The sequence below is a fragment of the Brachycentrus maculatus genome, unplaced genomic scaffold (genome assembly GCF_059751285.1).
Source record: "Brachycentrus maculatus isolate JH-2025_06_01 unplaced genomic scaffold, ASM5975128v1 h1tg000024l, whole genome shotgun sequence".
Lineage (NCBI taxonomy): Eukaryota > Metazoa > Arthropoda > Insecta > Trichoptera > Brachycentridae > Brachycentrus > Brachycentrus maculatus.
Genome location: NW_028280778.1, coordinates 1,838,171 through 1,860,445, shown reverse-complemented (window position 1 = coordinate 1,860,445; position 22,275 = coordinate 1,838,171). Strand labels below are relative to the sequence as shown.

Genomic DNA, 22,275 nt, shown 5'->3' with positions numbered 1-22,275 from the left:
AATACTTGTCCACAAATCTGGAGTATCTCCAATCAGGAGTTATTTTTTATAAATTATTGAATATAATCTTGGATTCGGACATACAAATGGAAAGCGTCTCGGCTTAATAAAAGCTTTAGATGGTTATTGTGAACTCGCGCATACGAGTTTGATCAATGTATCTAGAATTTTCAATAATTTGAGTAGTGTGGTTGTCAATTATGGGTAGAATTAGTAAATGTAACACGTGTGTAAAGTGATCACTTAATCAAGCCTTTGGCGATCGTAAGCCATGTAAATGCCCAGATGTCAAACAAAATATATTTTTCTTTTTTATATGGAAAATGATTTTATCTAGCTGTTTTAATTTTTACTAAAATATGTTCTTTTTATATATCCTAGAAACTCATTAACGGTGTATCAAGTTATAAAGTATGAGCTATACTTATTAATTGCCAATTAGTTTACTCATAGTAACTACGTTTTTACAGCAAGCTTACTTTGTAAGTTCGCCGTAAAAGTTTTATATTTTTCATTAACGAACCTTTGCGTTTTCTTTGATAAAATAAATTACATCCACCCTGCGTGAAATCTCTCAAGGGAGGATGTTTAGCATCCGTTTCCCATCATTTATAGTAGACTGGCCCAATCAATCTAATGACTAAATTCCAATAGAACGTTTTTTCCCTAACTCTAGATAAATGTATTAGTGTCATTTCACACTGTGGTATTATGATAAACATATCATGTATAGGATTTTTCAATAGCAATTATACAATTTTAAATTATTGTATTTTTTTAAAGTTTATTATGTTATTTGTAGGTTAAGCGTTGTGTCATTTATTCACGCAGATACGCACTTAAACAACGTTTAAATATTACTAATTGTTTTTAACAAAATGACTGCTCATTTGCAACCACTGTGAGAAATATAAGAATAATTTATCGACGAGATTATTCAGTTAATCGACTCACCATTAGTCATATTATCATCAAATTTAAAAGTGAGTTTTCCTTGTCGTATTGGTAGGTACTCTTGTATCCTTAGTTAAGTTGGCAAACCTGCGCTGCGTGCTGTCATAGTCGGTACGCACGATGTGTAATCAAGTTTTCAGACAAGATTTTCAATATTTCAATTGAATCATGAGTACTACTTTGAATACATTTTAAAAAATTCAAACTTTCTTTGTAAAATACAATAAAGTCTTATTTGTTTTTTAAAACGTACAATTTGATTTTTAAAAGTCTAATTTATTTTTTAAGGTGTCCTATTTGGTTTGTACAACGTCCATTTTGTAGCGAAAAATCTGTATTTTATTTTGTAGTTGTGCTGTATGACCAAACACTGTAACATCCAGTTACTTAGTACAGTAAAACGCAATATAACGGATGAATTGTGAAGAGGGGGTGTCCGGTAAGGCCGAAAGGATGTTATATAAAAATAGGCTTAAACAATAAAAATATATTTTTTTGGATAAACACTACTTTTAAATATAACTAAACAATACAAAACATAAAACAAAACCGAATACAATTAATAAAACAAAATTTTATTTATTGTATTCGGACACTCGTGAAATAGCGTTGCTGTTTGATATCGAGACGTTTGCTTGCAGTAATCCTGCTTTGAAAAAGAAATCAAGTTTTGTTTGCATTTTTTATGTTTGCTGTTATTTTTTTTACCAAAATGCTTACGATATTTATTGACCGTGTTTTTTTTTCATTATATGCGAAGTTCGTTAAAAGAGAACCGTTATATCAAGACTTTAGAGTACTGCTAACTTTCGATTTAAAAAAGTACACTTAAGTTTACATTTTTTACTCGAATTAACCGAGATGAATATTATGAAATTTATCATTTCGGTTGAAAGTGTGGTCATCAAACTTTCACTAAAATTTAATGGTCCTCTTATAGTTGTGAATATCATAAAAATACAATTACCTAGCACGTGATTTATATCAGGTGTGTGTAATCGCGCGATGGGATCATAATGTCGAAACATTTTGTACAATATTCCTCGTAGTTGCGTCGATTATGATTCAGAACAGAGATAGCGCAAGGGTAATAATAATAATCGTTATCATATATTTTTTTCGCCATAGAACACTGACCCACAGCGCCCACAATAGAGCAGAATTATAGTGGAAGTACAGTGAAACCTCTTATAACAAGCATAATTCGTTCCAACATCTTACTCGTTAAGCGAAACATTTTTCCCATGCACAACATTTTGAGTATGTCCAAATACTTGTTCACAAATCTGGGTTATCTACAATTATAGGAGTTGTTTTTCTTATATTTTTTTGACATATCGTCAAAGATGAAGCATGATGTTACACGTGTGTAAAGTAATCACTTAAACTAGCCTATGAAGGTCGTCAGCCCCGTAAATAGCCAGACATCCATATTCTTCTTCATCTTTCATGAGATGTCAAAAAATAATATGAAATCAATGTAAATTACGATAATGCGTTCCATGCCGAAAGATAACTCAATTTTTTTATACGTTTATTAAAATATAATTACTTTTGATTGTTAAGGAGTATATCAACTTATAATGCAATTTTGATTTTTAAAAAAACTTAAAGATAAATATGAATTTCAGACACATAATTAATCCTTTTGCATGGAAACTGTCTAAAGACGTTTGCTTATGCCGACGCTTCAAAATTTGGCGAAAATGTGTCACAGCATTATCATTGAATAAATTTGTAGCACGAATAGCCACCTTCTTATTAGGGTGATATTTATTAATGTACGATGCAATAGTTTTTCGTGGTTTCAGCATCTCCCTTAACTCCTCCCCAAGCCGCGGAAGTTCCGGCTCACAAGTGAATGTCGTGAAAAGGGGGCTTGCCCTTCCTCCGTTACTCGTTATGCGAAATGTCGCTCCTTAATGGAGCAACTTTTTCACTTATTTTTTTAGTCGTTTTGCAAATTACTCGTTACGAGAGGTGCTCTTTATGAGAGGTTCCACAGTGACGTGCTTTTATATACGTACCTAACGTACATATCTCTCCCGAGGCTATAACTTCCCCCCCGGGTATACTTGGTGCTGATTCATTCCTGGAAGAACAGTAATGCCCCTGTTAGCGGCGAGAATCGCCTTTGTTATTTACTGAATCCTCAAAAAAATTCCATCACAAATTCTATTACCGATCGAAAATTACGATAGTTCTCCATTTAATGCGTACAATTCGTAAATTAATTGTACCTTACTTATACCACATTTTTTTTATAATTACATTATTTTTTGACATAGATAAAGAATAATATGGAGTCTGGGCATTTACCGGGCTGACAACCGTCATAGGCCGGTTTAAGTTATACACACGTGTAACATTCACTCAGCTACCCATGTAGAAATGGTTAATGTTAAATAATCGCTGAAACCAACCTAAGACCGTGGTAAGCCCTGTAAATGTTAAAAAATAAATTCCTGATTGGAGATAATCCAGATTTGTGAACAAGTACTAGGACATACTCCAAATGTTATAAATACATTTTTATAATTCGATTAATTTATTACATTAATTAATCGAATTTTTATGCACCTGACTTCTATCTCTAACGGTGCAAAGGGGTACCACATAAATTCACATGGTGTTAACTGAGCGCTGTTATATGAATATAGAGGTGATAAGTCTTTTACTTTGTGTTATACCAAAATTCGACTTTACGCCTACCGGTTTCGTGAAATGTTAAATGAACGGCTAAACTTCAGGGTAACAGTAACGGCGCTGTGACATACGCCAAAATTTATGCGATTCTGACTTTTGCAATAGAGGCAAACAATAGCGTCACACTTGTTAAGGCCCAGCATTCGTTAAGTCGCAGCTCGGTTCTGTCCAAATCCAGATAACATTTTTCGTTATTGTTTTTTTTCTGAAAACACCGTTTTTAAATTGGAAAAATGTTTTTTTCTTCAAAATAATTATATGGTTTCGAAAAGAAAAGAGTTATTTACAGGTTGGGAGTTAAAAAAATTTATAAAAATATTATTTCCATATAAATTCTAAAAATCATAAAAATATCCACTTACATTTTATTTAAATGGGCGTGAACACACGACCAGCCCTTAGCGCGGCTGAATACATTCTGATTTCACAAATATCCAATATACATTACTAAAACAAGTCGGACGTGAAAAGACATGTGACCTCTCCAGTGGTCTCCGGTGGAATGAACACGATTTAACGAATGCTGAGCCTTAACATTACGAATTGTTTGTTTTTGCAGTTGAAATAAAGATGGTTTAATTATTTATTTTATTATTACAATTATAAAAGAAATGATCGTCTTTAGATGTTGAAATATTTAATCATTTAAAAAAGGTGATGGCTATTATTTTTTTTAATATGTATTATAATCATATTGTTTTTACTTTATGTAGATATACGAATATCCACTCGTCACTTGAAATGTAGAATAATTCCGTCCATTTTTATTCGTCGTTTTAAATGGATTTCAATTAATCCAAGTAAATTGGATAAATTTAAATCCTTACTAATGCTTTCAATTTGTCCTTGTTAATTCAGTCTTCCCTTTTCAATTTCGTTTTTCTAATTTCTAACCAGGAAAAGTAAATCTCCGTAATTATTTAGATCTTCGAGCTTACGAGATAAAGCATACAAAATTAATAATACTCGTTTTGTGTAATAAGCAATTTACAATAAATCTAAATATAAATTGACATTCTTCTTTTTAAAACGTTTGTTTTTTGGAAGAATGTTAAAAAATATATTGGGTTTTTATTGGTAGTAGGTATATTAATGGAATTATATTAATAATAGCTCTTTTTATCAGATTTTTAAAACAAATTCTCATTTTGTTTCGAACTAGCTGTGCCAAGCCACGTGTTGATGTGGCTTAGATTGATCAAATAGAAAAGAAAGGAAATAAAAAAACACACATTACTGATGTAAATACATGAAAACAATGAATGTGACAGTAATTGTCCATCATAACCAATGTTTGTTGCTATCACGTTCAACAGATGACACTGGTTTTGCTTTAATTTTTTTAAACGCGTTTTACTGGTCATCACATAAGTATGTATATTAAAACATGTTTGTATTCATACGCAACGTTGTGTCAAAATTTCAAAGCAACCGATTAATAACTTCAATGAATTGAAGATTATACAGTAAAAAATATCTTTAAAAATACTCCGTTGGATGCTTGAGGTTGAATAATACATTGTAATAAAAAAATCATAATTTTAACTAAACTATGTAGGCGATATCGTTAGGATGAATAAATATTTTTTGTTACCTACTTAAAACTTTGATACAGTTTAAAATCATGTGATAAAATGATCGCTCGAGTTACATTATTATTGCTCACTTAGTTGAAAAAAATCATGAAAAAGTTTGCGAGATTTCCAGTTCTCCCCTCCATACAAATATTCTAAGCAATCTACATACATAAAAGGAATCCAATCTTGACGGATGTAGTTTTCTTAAGTGATTTCCCGTGAAAAACGGATGTTAATTAGATGTGTTGTTTATAGGAAGCTGGGTTGGCGTTTGGGGTTACAAGCTGTGACATGTCTCCTAGTTCTGAGCTTCTTCTTAGGGATGGTGTACCGCAGCGCCTCCCTCTATCATCCCCAAAGACGAGCTATCCTACACCTAAAGAACCAAAGGAAAAAGGTAATGAGACCTCTTCACAAATGGCCAAAACGAATTCACATTTTGACTCAATACAGAATAGAGCTATAAAAAATATATTTCGTCTACCGTACACCACTCATGTAAAAGACATTTATTGGAGCACACATATAATAATACCTTTTGACATTCTCCCAACGTATGAGTTTGCAAATACAATCCTTCAAATAATGTTTAAAACTACTGACAGCAACACCAAGCCAATTTTTAACAGACAAATTCATCATTATAATACACGAGGATATAATAAAATATGTACACTTAAAGCGGTCAATGAAAGGTTGAATGCCCTGAAAACACTCAGACTTTTATATTCTCATCAATGCACTTTCATCTATGCTGAAACATGATTTTAGGTTAAACCGTGTAAACTTATAATTTATATTATTTTTGACATCTCATCAAAGATGAAGAAGAATATGGAAGTTTGGGCATTTACAGGGCTGACGAGCGTCATAGGCTGGTTCGTCAGCCCTGTAAATGCCCAGACTTCCATATTCTTCTTCATCTTTGATGAGATGTCAAAAAATAATATGAAAATAACTCATGTAATTGGAGATAATCCAGATTTTGTGAACAAGTATTTGGACACACTCAAAATACCTTATAATTTATAATTTTATTCTTCCAAAAATTTTATCATTATTACTGGGACCATCTTCTGAACACTCAAGTGCTATATTAAGATTTATTCCGATTCTGACCATGTCAATATTGTTTTAATAATTTCAGGATTTTTTATTACGTCACGCTTAAAATATTAAAGAAAGAATAATTTTATTATATAAAATTGTAATATTCATATTTACACAGTTTACACTGTTTCATCCAAAATTGTATGCCTATGATTAACAGTGACCGTATTATTCTAGGTTTATGTTTGAGAATAAATATGTTTATTTATTTTAGGTGAAAGAGAAGAAAACTCATATTCGCGTTCCTAAACCTCCATTCTTCGACTTTTCCCCCCTCAAGAGTAGAACTGTACAAATGCTTCTCCTCGCTTCTGGGACCGCAGCGTTCGGGTTGTACACCCCTGTTTTCTATTTGGTAAGCCTTCCATTATATTATAATCCAATGTGTGGAACCAAACACTTCAATAACCTTCCTACAGATATTAAAAAATTAAGATAAATATATAAATCCTAAAATATCAATTAAAAGCCTCATATACATATTATTGAAAAAAACGCACAAACAAAAAAAAATACAATAAAAAAATTATAATAAAATATATACATATCGCTCATTTCATTAACAATAAACAATGAGTATAAGTCCCTCTCCAAGCACAAGAGCTTAGTCTCTTTATTGGAGAGAATAGCGCGCCTAACTAATTTTAAGATTATCAAAAGTAGAAACGTCTAGCAAATTAATAAAATGATATAAAAAAATTTGTAACTATATTCAATAAATAAAAAATAAAATACAGTAGAGAAAACCACTTCTTAAAGCAAGCACTTAATATAAATGCGTTAATTGAGTTTTGTAAAATACATAGTTAATATATGAACCTTAATATTTAATATTTAACCTTAAAATATGAAAGGAATAAAGCACCATTTTGACTATTTCCATACCGATTTATATTAATACTAGCGTGTATAATTTCATTGCTAATTTAAATTCATTGTATTTATTCCGCCTCCATAGTGTAATGGTTAGCGCGTTCGGCTACCGTGCTGGATATCCCGAGTTCGATTCCTCGGGGGTCAGAAGAAATATGAGTGATTTTTAATTTAATAGTCCTATTTATTTAACCCTAGATAACTAAACATTCGTCGACGCGACGACGCCCTTTTCCGAAGAAGTCGAATACAGAGATAAATAAACCCGCCAGACTTTGTTTGCGGAATAGTCATTTATTGCGAAATGTCTTTTACATTCATTCCTAATAAACCAAACTTATGTGTCATGTAACCAGTTACTAATTTTATTAAATGCTTTTGATAATTTTCACGATTTTAATTGCGTAGTCCGCCTGACGAATGTTTAGTTACTATGTATCTACAAATATAGTTTAGTTATAGAGGATTAATATTACCCTGAGCCTCGAGCGCAGGACTGATCACCTTTCCTGATCACCGATGAACACTGCATCGATGAGATGCAGCGCCCTATGCACCATTGGGTGCGGATAAATTTAAATATATTTCATTAATTGATTCGGCAGTCACTTTGTGGTAATATCTATCCATTTTTAATTATTGTTTTACTTAGTAAATACTTAGAAATAGAATTAGCTTCACATACGGTGTTTGAAAATGATGCGGAATGCATCGAAACACGTGTGAAGGTAGATTTTAAGAAATAGTGGTATTTACTAAGTAAAACATTAATTATATTTATTTATTTAAAAATGTAACAGAACATTAACATGAAAACATTTACAATAATGAATAACAAACAAAACTGGTAATTGTAACATTCCAATTACAAAATTTCACAAATCGCTCACTCCTTTCAAGAACGTCATAAATCAAAATACTTGATTTTTCAGGAGAACGTTTTTAATGTTAAATATTATAATATAATGCATGAAAAATAAATATGAAGCCAGTTTTTTAACTTTTTACTGTGCAACTGATCTTTTTAGGTAAAAGCTGAAGGTTTTTTCTCCATTAAAAAAATATTTTGTATATTTGAAAAAACAATTAAACAATACCTTTTCTTCAAAAAGCAAAAACAACACTTTCTGCCCTGTAGCGGGTAAATATTAAGTTAAAATTATGCCGCTTTTGCTGGGATATAGTACATTTTCTGGGCATTCCGAAGACATGTACAACTGAAAATTGTCGATTTTTGATTTATGACGTTCTTGAAAGGAGTGAGCGAAATGTTAAATGAGTTAAAAGTAAACAGCAAGAATAAAATATAGCAAAAGTTAAGAAGATTAATAGGCAGACTTAATTAAGAGCTAAAGTAAAAATAAAAATAAAAAAATAAACATTTAAAAGATGTACTAGTTGTTAAGTTGATAAGGGTCATTTTTTATTTTATTATTTTCCTTGAGGGTAATAGCGATTTAAAATAACGTTATTTGATCAATTATAGCTTTTTAATTGTATTTATACACGTATGAGTTCCAATTCATTTAATTTAAATACGTAAAATAGCTGTTTTATTAGATTTGGAATTTTAGTACTACAGTAAAGCAAATTCAATCATCATTTAGATAAATCGAATTCCTTCCATTACAGTTGATACCCTCGTAAGAATGAAATGCACAATAGATTGAAACTTTGTTGGATGTAGGTGAGATGGGTAATATATTTTCCGAGAGGAATTCTGCCCAATTACCGGGAGTGTGTGAGTGTGTACCATATGTGCTGCGGTGCTTACGCTGTGTGCGGATAACTATGTTTTGTTATGCTTCCCTTGTAGTGTGGAGGAGTGAGGTTAGATTGTGACCCCGATTTCTAGAGCCACCTCAAACAAACCGCTCGCATCTTCGTTCGTCCTAAAGAAAATACATACGCTCCGAGAAGATACAACAAAGGAACGTAGTTTTCCTCGACTCGTTTTAGGATAATGAGCATTTTGCAGCCTTACTTATCGTTTAAATACTTATATAAATTTTATAAAATATATCTTCTAACCCTTATCCACAATGGGCAATGGTGCATAGGGCACTGTATCGTATTGACGCAGTATTATCTTGATCGTTACTTACGTGAAAGCAAGGTAATGTTAAATAATTATTAGAGTGTAAAATCAGTAACATTTATTTTCACCCTCACCCCGATGGAAATTGAACCCGGGACCTCTAGTACGGTAGCTAAACACATTAAGCATTACATGACGCAGTCAGACTAACTGCAAATATACAAACGATATAATCTAATACACCAACAAACTTAAAAATTAGTCGATTAAATTCCATGGTTCATTCATCGAAACATATTTATAATGCTCATTTTTATAGAATTTACTAATTATTTAAACTGCAACATAAAACGATGAAAAATTTATGAAAAAAAGACATTCTCTTCTCTATTTCTTGCCAAAAACCTTTAAGCAGTAATCTTCCATCCGTATCAAAAATTGTATTAAGATTTTATTAGTTAAATTTTAAGGCCCAATATACGATAAATCGCAATTTAATTTTCATAAAACTCAAGTTAACATTTGACGTAATTGAATTTTTTGCTTTAAATAAAAAAAAAATCGAAAAAAATTGTTTTTCTTCAAAATAAATATATGCTTTTCGTAATTATTTATTCTAGGAATTAAATGTGTTAAATTTTGGGAATCAAAAAAAATATCTTATGGGTTAAAACCGTTCAAAAATCTATGAAATGCATAAAAATACAAATTAAAATTGGAAGAAAATATTTTTAAAAAAATAAACAAAAATTAAATTAAACTCAACGTTTCGGCTGCAAAAGTGGACTTGCTCAAAGTACAAAAATATCAACAATAAAAAATGCTATGCTCAAAAACATTAAAAAGGATGAATTATTTACGATCACTGGGAAAATAAACGTTTATTTTTAATTTTAACTATGTTCATGCATTTTTTACGTAGGTATACATATTAAATTTATTTTCAAAATAAATTGGAAGTTTAAAAAGTACCTACTCTTGTAAGTACGCTCACATGCGACCGAGCGTATACTTGTCAATAAAATTTTACGATCCCTTTAAAACGGATATGATTATTTGGAAGCTATAGTCTATAGTCTGTAGTATCGCTTTCCATATTATCTCGCGTGCTTCCGCGTATATACGAAATTTTACAACTTTACGCGACTTGATATAATATTATATATTCAGAGAATTCTCGTAAAACGGCGGGTTTAACGATTATTAAAATCAGAAACTTCGGAAACGAACCCACGAGGCTAAAGGCTATGAATTAATGAAAAGAGGCCGGCATTTTAATGAAACTTTTGTTTTAGATTTACGCATTTTTTAGAAAACCTCATGAACACAATGGTTGAGTTGAGAATTTATTATTCTTTATTTCTAGTTCCATTAGTTTATATTACTTTTCTCATATTTTTTTCATTTAATTCATATTCCTCATATTCTATTACTACTCCCATCTGCAGGGGTAGGCATAGAACGCGACATTCGTCTAACCTTACAAACGCTCCTAGTTTCTTTCACATCCATACATCTAGTCGTACAAGCCCTCCGGTTACGCACACGTTAGACACGACCAGATTTTCCGTTCAGATTGATCTGGCCGTGCCAAGTCTGTTTTGGACATCCTCATTCTGTTCTTTGCCAAATATATTTTCTTAGTCATTTTCTCTCGTCATCTATTCGATCTACGTGTCCATACCACCTTAAAGAACCATTCTTAATTTTTTCAACTATCCCTAGTTCAGTCTTACTTTTTTTTTAATATCTTAATTTTGTAATGATAGTAATATAGCATCTTTATTCATTAATTTTGAAGAAAAACATGAGCTAGATTTAAGGTAGGACCCAGCAACCCTTGGTCGCAACTGTCGTCAATAAAAGGCGATTTAGTTAGTTAGGACACACATTATATACTTCGCATGCCTCCCGAGAGCCGTAATTAGGACGTCCTTTGCTGACGATTTGTCGACAGTTCTCATCTGCATTTCGGAACGTTGACATGACTTGGTAGGATGCAAGGATGCTGGAAAAGCCTGGAGGCAGGCTGTGGACTCTCCACATGGGGAGCGGATGTATTTAATGAATGAATAATTAATATTTTGTTTTAAAAAAGTTTCTACGATAACAATATCCGAATTCTTGATTATATATTTATCCATATGATGCTTGCACTCCTATTCAATTATTGTTCCACTGATTATACCTGGTATTAGACGATCATTGATATTTTAAGGGTCTCATTTTTTTTATATTATGCAAATATTGCGTAACAACAACGATTTTGTTTACACGTTTCTGCTTGTTGCATTTTTGGAACATTTCTTTCTCTAATTTAAATTCGAGATATTTTTTTCACGAAAATTTATTTTTTACCTTATTTTAAGATTTCATAATCAAGGTGAGACGGAATTTTCTAATGATATTTTTATTAAAACAAAAATATTTAAATTCTTGTTTTAAATTTTTGACAATTGCTACGTTTCAAAATTTAAATAATACGAGTAGGTATGTGTGATGGTATTTTACCAATCCTTTATTACTTATATGTATATTTCAAATTCAAGACAACCTTCGGTAATAGGGAGAGTTAAAATTGAGCTGATTATTCATTTACTCAAAAAATATAATAACTGTACGGCTAACCCCATGGTAGACAACTCCCGGGCAAACCACCAAAGAGATGGATCGATAGCTGGGAACCGACATCGCAGGAGGCTACTCCCTCTTAAAAACAGGCCACAAGGCCTACACCAAGAAGAAGAAGAAGAAAATGAATAGAAATAATGAATGGTTTATTTATAAATTTTGATACGATTAAAAGTTGAAGAACTGGGGTTCTTACCGTACTTAATGATAAAAAATAGTTTTTTTTTAAATCTAAAGAAAAAATAAGTAAAAGCTTATGAACATTCACAAAGTAAAAGTAAATTACGAAACTGAAACCTCTTTACTCAGTTTTTTTTATGTTTTTCGTTGTTGAAAAATTATAATTCATTAAAAATGAAGAAAGAATAAACTCATAAAAATTCTTTATTTCCTGCGTGGCAGAGTTAATTTATTTAAGCTATCTCAAATAATTTCTAAAAATAAAGAAGGAAATTGCGAGATATTCCTTAATTTTTAAAAAAATAAATCGAGTAATTATTTAGAATGAGGAATCTCATTCTAAATAATTACTCGATTTTCTCACCTTTTTTAAAGGTACAGGAGGAAAGTCCTGTACCTTTAAAAAAGTTGTGATTTTTAAAGCCATAACAACTTTAAAATATTTATATAATATTTATTTTTTCCATAACAACTTTAAAATATTTATATAATATTTATAAGTTAAATACTCCAGTCTCTTTCGGAAAATTCGGTGTAGTTTTAGAATAACTATCGAACTTGCTTCATTTTTCGACAAACTACAAATAATGTAAAATATATACGTACAAATAATGCTGGTTGAAAAATGGTTGGTCCTCGACTTGCCTTGGACATCTTGCGGCGTCTTCAACTCCTATCAATAATCCATTATTCATTTTGACGAGGGTCGCTATAATACAATTTTAATGGATTTAAACATCTACCGATAAATGTAGTACTACACTGTTTTGATACTATCCTAGAATAAGGTAATTGCTCGTAACTAAACGGTAGCAGCCTAATTAAATGTTTGCGTATCTGTATTCTCTAATCGTGTTAAAAGCTTTACCAGTTTAACGAAAGTCCATTAAAAATAACTGTTTCTTTCTTTAAAACCCGTGTACTCAAAATGCGAAGATTTTTTTTTCAGGACGGTGATTTGTTTGTTTGATGATAATTCGCTCACTCCTTTCAAGAACGTCATATATCAAAAATTGACAATTTTTAGTTGTGCATGTTTTCGGAATGCCCAGAAAACGTACTTTATCCCAACAAAAGCGGCATATTTTTACTTAATATTTACCCGCTACAGGGCAGAAAGCGTTGTTTTTGCATTTTGAAGAGAAGGTATTGTTCAATTATTTTTTTAAAATAAACGTAATATTTTAAAATGGAAAAATACATTAAGGTTTTACCTAAAAAGATCGATAAGTGGCTTGATATTTATTTTTTAATACATTGTATTATATTTTTAAACTTTAAAAACGATCTCCTGAATTTTTTTTATTTATGACGTTCTTAAAAGGAGTGAGCGAATTAATAAAAGGTTTACTTCCAAAAGTGATGTTTAGAACGATGTTCGTTAGAACAAAAAGAACGGCATACAGTTTTGAAATATATTGTATTGTCAAAATCAGTTTTGCGTAATAAAAAATGCGAACTGTCGGCTTTCAGGAGTTGTTCAGATAAGTGTGTCCAAGTACCTATATGTACTTCCCCTCCCTCTATATATATGACAAATTCATTGTGGTATATTTCGCCATATATTCTAAACTGTCAAATCGTCGTGATCTGTCAAAAATTTAGAAGAAAATTTAAAGATTTGTGATTGACTAAAAATAGGTTTAAATAATAATTTTCGTTTTGATAAATATTTGAACTGAATAGTTATTACTATTTATCTACATTTTTTTCAATTTACGACTGAAATTAAGTGGGGAAAAAAATACATACAATGTACCCGCCAAACGTCATTCTATCATTGAATGACGTTTGGCGGGTACATTTGCTGAGTTGCCAGTAAAAACTAACGAAGGGTTATGCGTAACGTGACCATTTATTTTTGTCCTCAAAACGGGGCATCTACCAATTTTTACGTAATAATAATAATAATAAATCCCTTACCGCACCCCAGTGGTGCATAGGGCACTGCTTCATATAAACGCAGTGTTATCTCGATCGATTACACATGAAGGAAAGATGATCAGCCCTCCACTTCAGGTACCAGTCCAGTGTAATATTGAATAAATATTAGAGTGAAAAAATCACTTATATTTATTAAACCCCCCTGGGAATCGAACCCGGGACCTCCAGAACGGTAGCCGAGCATGCTGACCATTACACTACGGAGGCGGACGATAAACACGTATTTCTCCATAGTTTTTATGTATTAATAAAAAGAAAAGCAATGTTGATAAGGAAAATAAGAGGAATAAATAATAGAAATTTTAAAAAATTATGTTGTTTTATATTAGGACAGGCTATCTAAAAACGGGATGTATGGTCACTTTAGTTATGCGTTATACATATTTTAAGAATTCACCTTAAATTCAGTTAAATGAATTTATATACCGGGTGATTTACACTACTCGTCCTATAATCATTTGTCAATGTACATTTCAGGCTCTACAGGGATACAAAGAAGGATTAGAAGATAGTGCTCTGGTCTTGCTTCAGACGTTTCTTGGTTTCGCTACTGCCCTTGGCTGTGTTGGATTTGGGTTGGTCATCGTTAGGCCCAGCAGCCAATGCCTCATCTCCCGTCAGTATCTTGCTCAAGCTGCTATGTTGGGCATTGGTAAGGAATAAATTTTTTAGGGAATAACCCGCAAAGTCTCTATTAAGAGGTTTGTCGAGAAGACGTAATTCGGAAGGAAGATATGAAAAATACTTCACAGACACTGTGACACCAGTTTTATAGTGAATTATATAATTCAAATGTAACTTTGTTTTAAAATCACTATAAATATTTTATTATTACTTAATTATAATGTCTACCGGTTTCGAATCTAACCGCTTCTTTATCAAGACTTTAATCAGTCTTGATAAAGAAGCGGTTAGCTTCGAAACCGGTAGACATTATAATTAAGTTAAAATTAAATATTTATAGTGATTTTAAAACAATGTAACATTTTAATTATAAAATGGAAAATCACAAAGTTAGTGCTTCAAATATAAATTATATGATAGTCAATTAGTTAGATGGACACACTTATAATAAGTCTCTTCATTTTCTTCTAGAATATTATTCTAGGTGACAATTAATTTCCTTTTTATATATAAACATGGCACAGTTGTCAAATACTGAGAAGAAAATAATTAAAAAAGAGTTAGATACCTTTATTTATACAGTTCAGTCAATGACACTGCGTGTTTGAAAGTGGCCTTAAACAATAGACCATATTATACCCTTTTAAAACCAGTTGCTAGTTGTCATTAATTAAATGCATCATTTAATGAAAAAAAATCTAACAGTGTTATACTTCCGCCTCTACCCACACCACACATTCATTAAGACTATCTTAACAGAGTATGATCATTTATTATATAATAAATAACTAATTGCCTTCAAAAAACAATATTAATAATTTGTGAACAAATTACCTTTACCACAAAATTAAGCCACTAAATTTTTCTATTTGAAATGATTCCAGGTATATCATTATTGGCTCTGAGTAGCGTACAAGGCTACCACGGCTATGTTCTGTTCGTATGGCTCTATGGACTCTGCTTGGGAGGATTCCTGTATTCTGTCAAGATGCTCACGATGGAACGGGTTCGAGCTAAACACTTTACCAGAGCTTGGGGTGGGTAACATTATTTAAACTTAATTATTAATCCCAAATTATTCCTTAAAAATGATTATTTTATTCATTTTGCTAAAACCAGCCTTATCAACCACAGAAAGTTAAGTTCCCAGTAAACTTTGAAGTTGTTAATGTTTAAATGCCCCAACTACTTAAAGTTACGAAACTAAAATTTGAATTCCTTTGAAGTATGCACATGTACTATAATTTGAGAATTATTATATAATGTTGGTTACATCACTTTACTGACTATATCCCATTTGCTTGCAGGTTTCGTTCAAGGTGCTAAAGCACTTCCTGTGATAATTGGTGTTCCGGTTACCGGTTACATCAACCAGCAGAGTCCTCGTGCCGGCTACTACTTTTCCTTTGCTACGACGATGGTGGGAGCCATTCTCCTCTTCTTTGTAGGTTTTTCCAAAAGGCCAGAACCTAACAGTTCCATCAACTCTACCATGACGGCCGCCACTCTAACCAACGGGGACTGCATATGTCCCGGAGTGTCGCCTCAAATGCCAAGATTCAATAATTTCAGCCATTGTGGGGCAAACTACGGACACTATTCTCACCCAGCTCCTCTGTACTCCCAGCAATTCTACAACCATCACCATCCGCATCATATTCACCCGTACGGCCATTTACAAAACGGTCTGCCAAAATCTCTATCGTTTGCAGCTCCTTTAGATTACCGTGACGGAAATTATGTTAGCTGTTTGAATGAAGAACAGAACTGTTCAGGTTATAACTGTATGAGGTCTCCTTACCAATATAGGCACAACTACAATGGTAGACTCAGGCCTTCTAAAAGTGTTCCGGAAGGACTGGCTCGATATGATCCCGGGTGGACTCGGGGTGGCTCCTGCAGGAGTCTATGTCGAAGACCAATCATTAGAAACGTTCAAGTCATCGAACAAATTACCACCTCTGTGTAGTAGATTTATAACAAGTACCAGTGTTCAGTAGATAGTACATATTTAATAATTAATTGTAAGTAAAAAACTGTAATTATATATTGAGAAGCGTGCAATTCTGAAACATTTATGTACTAGTAGACTTGTAAATTTGTACTTATAGCAAAATATTTACTCATTTATATTATGTAAATATATTTATTATGCTTAGTGTGTTAATTGTATTGTAAATAATGTTTATTGTACTAAATTTCATTTATTGTACTTATGTTTATATCAATTTTACAAATGAAATAGTGTCCGGTGGGATACAACTAAAACATGATAAGAAGTAAACGGCTTCTTGTTCTTGTTCTTGGAAGACATTTTTGTCAGACAAAAATTATTATCATTAGAAAAACTGCAGTAAGTGCATACTCATTGATAATTCACTTTCTTGTGATGGTGTTTATTTATTTGTTGCTCTTTTACGTATAATTATTTATGTAAGATGTTTGCTAGAGCAAATATATATGAAATATGTACATATGTTCTTTCATGTTTGTTAGAAATGTTGCTCACTGCACTGCACTAAGCAAACGTGTTCAAAAAAGGTAATATAAATCTAGTATATGCTTGATTATCTTTTTTTCCTAACATCTTACCCCTATCCGAAAGCGCATACAGCACAACATGAAATCAACATACAGGGTGATCTTAAGTCCAAATTCTTGGATCTAAATGTAAAATGTTATAGGATACAGATAATACAAATGAAGGAGCTACGCATGAAGGACATTATCGCTAAATGGGAAAGAAAATGAAAGAGGAATAGTCGGGAGGAAAAAGAGAAGAAAATCATTGCTTAGTGCACTTGGGATTGCACACTCATACTCTTCCAAACTTAATCCAGCCTATGACCGGTTGTAAGCCCTGTAAATACCCAGACTTCCATATTCTTCTTTGTGCATGTTGAGATATCAATATAAAAATAATTCCCAAGGGTTTAACAGATTTGCAAAAAGAGATTTAAACACACTTAAAATATTTTGAAAAAAATATTCATTCAATGAATTGTCATAAAAAAAACTTTAAAATGTTTTGTTATGTACATGTATCTATTTAAGTGTCTATCTGAAAACTTATGTAGTTAAGATCGTCAGTGAATAAGTACTTAAAACAACAATATTTTATTTATAACGTTGTTTGAACTGTTTCATGAGGAATTGATAAATGTCTTTATCCTTAAAAGTAAATAATTAATTTACTATTAAATTTTAAATAAATAGTATAAAAATACAATAACAAATAACAGTTCTACTCATTAATAGCATAAATTGTCAATTAAATTAAAATTATTCATAAATCTAACTTTATGTCCCATGGGACCATAAACATAAAAATCATTGTGAGTTCATCAATCATTCAATTTGTTAACTCACCAGTTTTTTTTTTATGTGAGCTAACACCAAAAACTGGTAAGTTAACAATTCTAGATAGCAATGTTTAAGGTAGATTATTTAAGCAAAAGATTTAATAGAAAATATAAATAACTGTTCTTAATATAATAAAACAAGAAATTGTGCCATTATAATTTATTCACTAAAAAAACCTTTTTAATTTTATATGCAGTAGATTCTTTTTTTCTGTAAAAAATCATTCACCTCAGTGATGATTATGAAAAATAATCCCAGTTCAGCGAATTTCCCAGTTAATCGAAAAAGAAAAAAACTCATTAAAAAAACTTTTGATACATGCATATAAAAGAAACTTCTGTACGCATTTACCATACGAATCTGACCAGAGACGCATGTGTTTACCAATCTCGAATATCTTTATATCTAGGATAGTAATTAGACTCTTATTATATAAACAGATCATATAAATATAATACATAATGCAGTTGATAGTAGTTGTTTTAACAATACAACTGTCCACTGTGCTTAGTTGTTTATTTGTTGTTGGGGAGACACAAACTACAGAATCTTTCTTTGCAATTTTTAAAATATCCCAGTTGTTTAACCGCAGTTTTGCTTGCCGCGTAAAGTTATCCGAATAAATCGAGAGTCTACTGCATATTTACTTAAGCCATTTGATAAACTCAGATGTAAAGTATTTTTAATTTATTATTTGCTTGATGTTATATTTTACAGTTTGCATTTTTACTGACCAAAGTAAACTTATCTTTAATTCTGACCAACGTAATTATTTCTGTAATGTGATTCTTTAAAAAAAAACATCTTCCGTGTTTAGTAAATTTATGATAAGTAAATACATATATACTTTTACATTTCCTACTTACTGTAACCAGCCACGTGTTGCTGTGGCTCATTCTGATTAAGTGGAAAAGAAATAAATAGAATGTATACATTTATAATATGTTTGATTTCACAATAATTATGAAGCAATGAAAATATTAAAAATCTTTTAAACAACAATGCGATAAAAGCATTGAAAATGCTAAATGTCCGCTATGAGCAATGTTTAATTTTGCATGTGTTGCTAATACGTTCATCACTGTGATTGCAGCTAAAAAAGCTGTTTAATAAAACATGTTTTTACTTGTATAAAAACACCAGCATATTTCAAAACTACTTTGTGCTGTGCAAAATTTCAAAGCAATCGGTGAATAACTTGGAAATTTAAGATTTGAAGGAAACAAAAAAAAAACCCATATTTTGAGAAGATTTGAGATTGTGAACAAAATAACATTTACATTTTATTTATTAACATTGTAAACATACAAAATATAAACATTTTCCTGTGTGAATCAAATCACATTTACAATATACAATAAAACTCAACATGTGCTGTAAAGATAGTATGACTCTCTTATGAAGTTTTACCTTTAAAGCAATGATATTTAGTTTTCACAAACAAAATATTAAATTTCTACCTGTTATAATGTCATATTGTTATTTTGAATCATGTTTTATTATCATTTATTAATTTAAAAACATTTTGTATAAAATGCAATGTAAGATTTGTCAATCATTAGTAACTATTCCATCTAGCTAAAAAATATTATATGATAAAAATATTAAATAACACTACCGTATAAAAAAGATTTAATGCTATTGTAATAATATAACATAATATAATGTTTTAAATTAAATTGAATTACTAGCAGATTATTAATAGAATACTCAATAAGTAAAACAATGATATGCCTACATACCAACTTGGATATTAAGTTAAAAGATAATCACTTATTAAAAATAATCTACCCATATGTATTGTTTTGATGATGTAATATTTTTTTAGTAATTATGTATATGTAAGTAGATACTTTGTATAACATAATAATGTGAAAGGAATATTCCGTTGAAAAATCATTCTATCAATGATGTACTGTGATACCTTGATGTTTTCAGCTCAAACCTGAAATGAGGTTGTTTTCTATTATTTAATTAAAGTAAGAACCTTTGTGAAACGGATTAGATAATATTTACACATCTTCCTCCTAGATACCATGGAACAATAATAATATTATATCCTTGAAAGACCTTCCTTAATATCAAAAATATTAATGTAAATACATTACCATATTGTATGTGAATATGCTTACATCTGTAGACTGCCGTCTATGGGAATCGAAAATGTAACTAATTGTCAATCGGTATAGGAATTTGCAAATTATTTCTTTTTGACAGCCACTCTCAGCTGTCAACCTTTGCTGCAATAAATAGTAATTCACTCTCCATAGATATTAATCAAAAGTGTTTACATGTTTTAGCAGAATTTTGCATTTTAACATAACAAAGTATTAGTTAAGTATGCCATATCAATTGTGTAAGGATGTCGAAGGATGAATGGTGACACAAGAAACTCATGATGTGGGATTCAAAGCTATGTATGATAACCAAAAGATAGCAGCAGTTTTCTGGAAGAAAAAAAAACAGAAAGAAATAAATGAAAACTCGCATCATTCAACATCGCAATGAGTCAAGTACAAGAAAAAGAAATTGCTATAGTAAATTCAGAATAATTGGCATAACATTTTTTCTCCATAGGACATGCTTGAGAAATAAATTTATTAATATTTAAATAATATTTATTTTTCCGAAACACGAAGGTTTACTGTAAATTACTTATTTTATAATTGTTTTTATTTTAATTATCAACTTAAATATAGATCAAGTTAAAGAAAAAAAACACAATAAGGTTTAAAAACGATAATTATTATAATATAAATAACACTTTGATTAATATTCTTGTATTTTTGGTTTTAGAAAAATATTTAAATTTACGTAGATAGGTGTGAATATTTTAAAATGTTACATACCAAAGATTACCACTGTGCATTGTATTTTTTGTTACATTTGTTACTAGTTTTAATAGAGTTTATTTTGAATGTTTAATAGGTATGTAGTATTATTTATTGATTGTTTAATGATAATCTTGTTGAATTTGTTTATTTATTATATTGATATTAATAAAGCAATGTTTTACAACTTTTAATATTTCATTTTTAAACCTAAGCGATTTCCACTAAATATAGATAAAAATCAGGAATATTGCATTGGAACATGCATTTTCTGAAAGTGAAAGTAAATACCCGTATATTATAATGTAAACAAATTCTATATTCAAATTTTGTTTCTGACATAATCACAAAATGAATTGTTTATAAATGTTTTTTTTTTAATTAAATTGAAATCTGAGATGAGGAGTAATACATTTAGGAGATTAACACAGCATTATGCATATGAAGAAGATCCAAGCATTGTTAAAAGTAAAGGAGTTGAGATAACAGCATCGGTCAATAATGATTTGACATTTCAAGAAGTCTTACAATTGGATATAGAGGCTGAAATCAAAAAGAGGGAGGTAAAATTTAAAACTCATGATATAATTAAAAAGCACTATAATTAAGGAGCACTTGTACAAAAACCATTTGAATGGACTTATTCCATATGATGCAAGTTATCTTTTATAATGTATTTTTCAATGTAGACCACATTTTATTGTTATGATAAAGTTTATACCAGGAATAAGTCAATTAGCATTAGCAACATCATAAAAGATGTTGAGTTGTGGTCCCATGGTTAGTTTTGCGGACTCTTGAGGCAGAGTTTCTTGGTTTGAACCTAATCTATCACAATTTGATACCTATTTTTAATAATGAGCCACTAAGGCTCACAGAAATAGTATGAAATTGATGTTTTTTTTGTAAAAAATAAAAAAATTGCATAAATACTTCTCTTTTTTTAAATATATGTATTAAGCTGAATGTATGTATTTGTCGTTGAGCTCTAGTACCTACCTGGGCTGGGATTTTGTATGGATATTATTGCTTTAAAATAACTTTTAACATTACTTTTAGACCATTTCTAATGGCTTCCTATTAAATTTCCTGATTTTTTTTAATAATTATTTTTCATCAAATAGAACTATGGTTAAATGTTAATTATTGACGTTTTTATTCTTTTGATACTGAATGAACTTTCAATATTTTAAATTGTAGCTTTACCAAGTACGTGAATCCATGTTTGCATCTTTGAAGTGGGATTTAGTATGTGCTAATCATAAACCTTTCAAGAAAACGTATAATGTTAGCGACACAAGTTTTTACTTTGATGAAATTAACACCCAAGGCTACTTGACTACAGAAAAAATTACCGAATGCCTCAGTTGTATATCAGACTGTCCATTTACTGGAAAACAAGTGTTTGCAGCATGCGATCTCTCTAGATTGGTAATAATATAGA

General features: G+C 30.7%; 1 protein-coding gene across 1 annotated transcript in view; it reads left to right on the top strand.

The window, feature by feature from the left end:
* LOC148313084 (monocarboxylate transporter 8-like) overlaps positions 1–16,606 on the top strand; it is a 177,235-nt gene extending 160,629 nt beyond the window's left edge. Inside the window, exons 6-10 of the mRNA XM_088269483.1 lie at positions 5,493–5,634; positions 6,562–6,702; positions 14,491–14,665; positions 15,522–15,674; positions 15,945–16,606. Of these exons, the coding sequence (XP_088125609.1) occupies positions 5,493–5,634; positions 6,562–6,702; positions 14,491–14,665; positions 15,522–15,674; positions 15,945–16,606 (1,273 nt within the window). The remainder of the gene's footprint in view (positions 1–5,492; positions 5,635–6,561; positions 6,703–14,490; positions 14,666–15,521; positions 15,675–15,944) is intronic.
* The last annotated feature ends 5,669 nt before the right edge of the window (positions 16,607–22,275 follow it).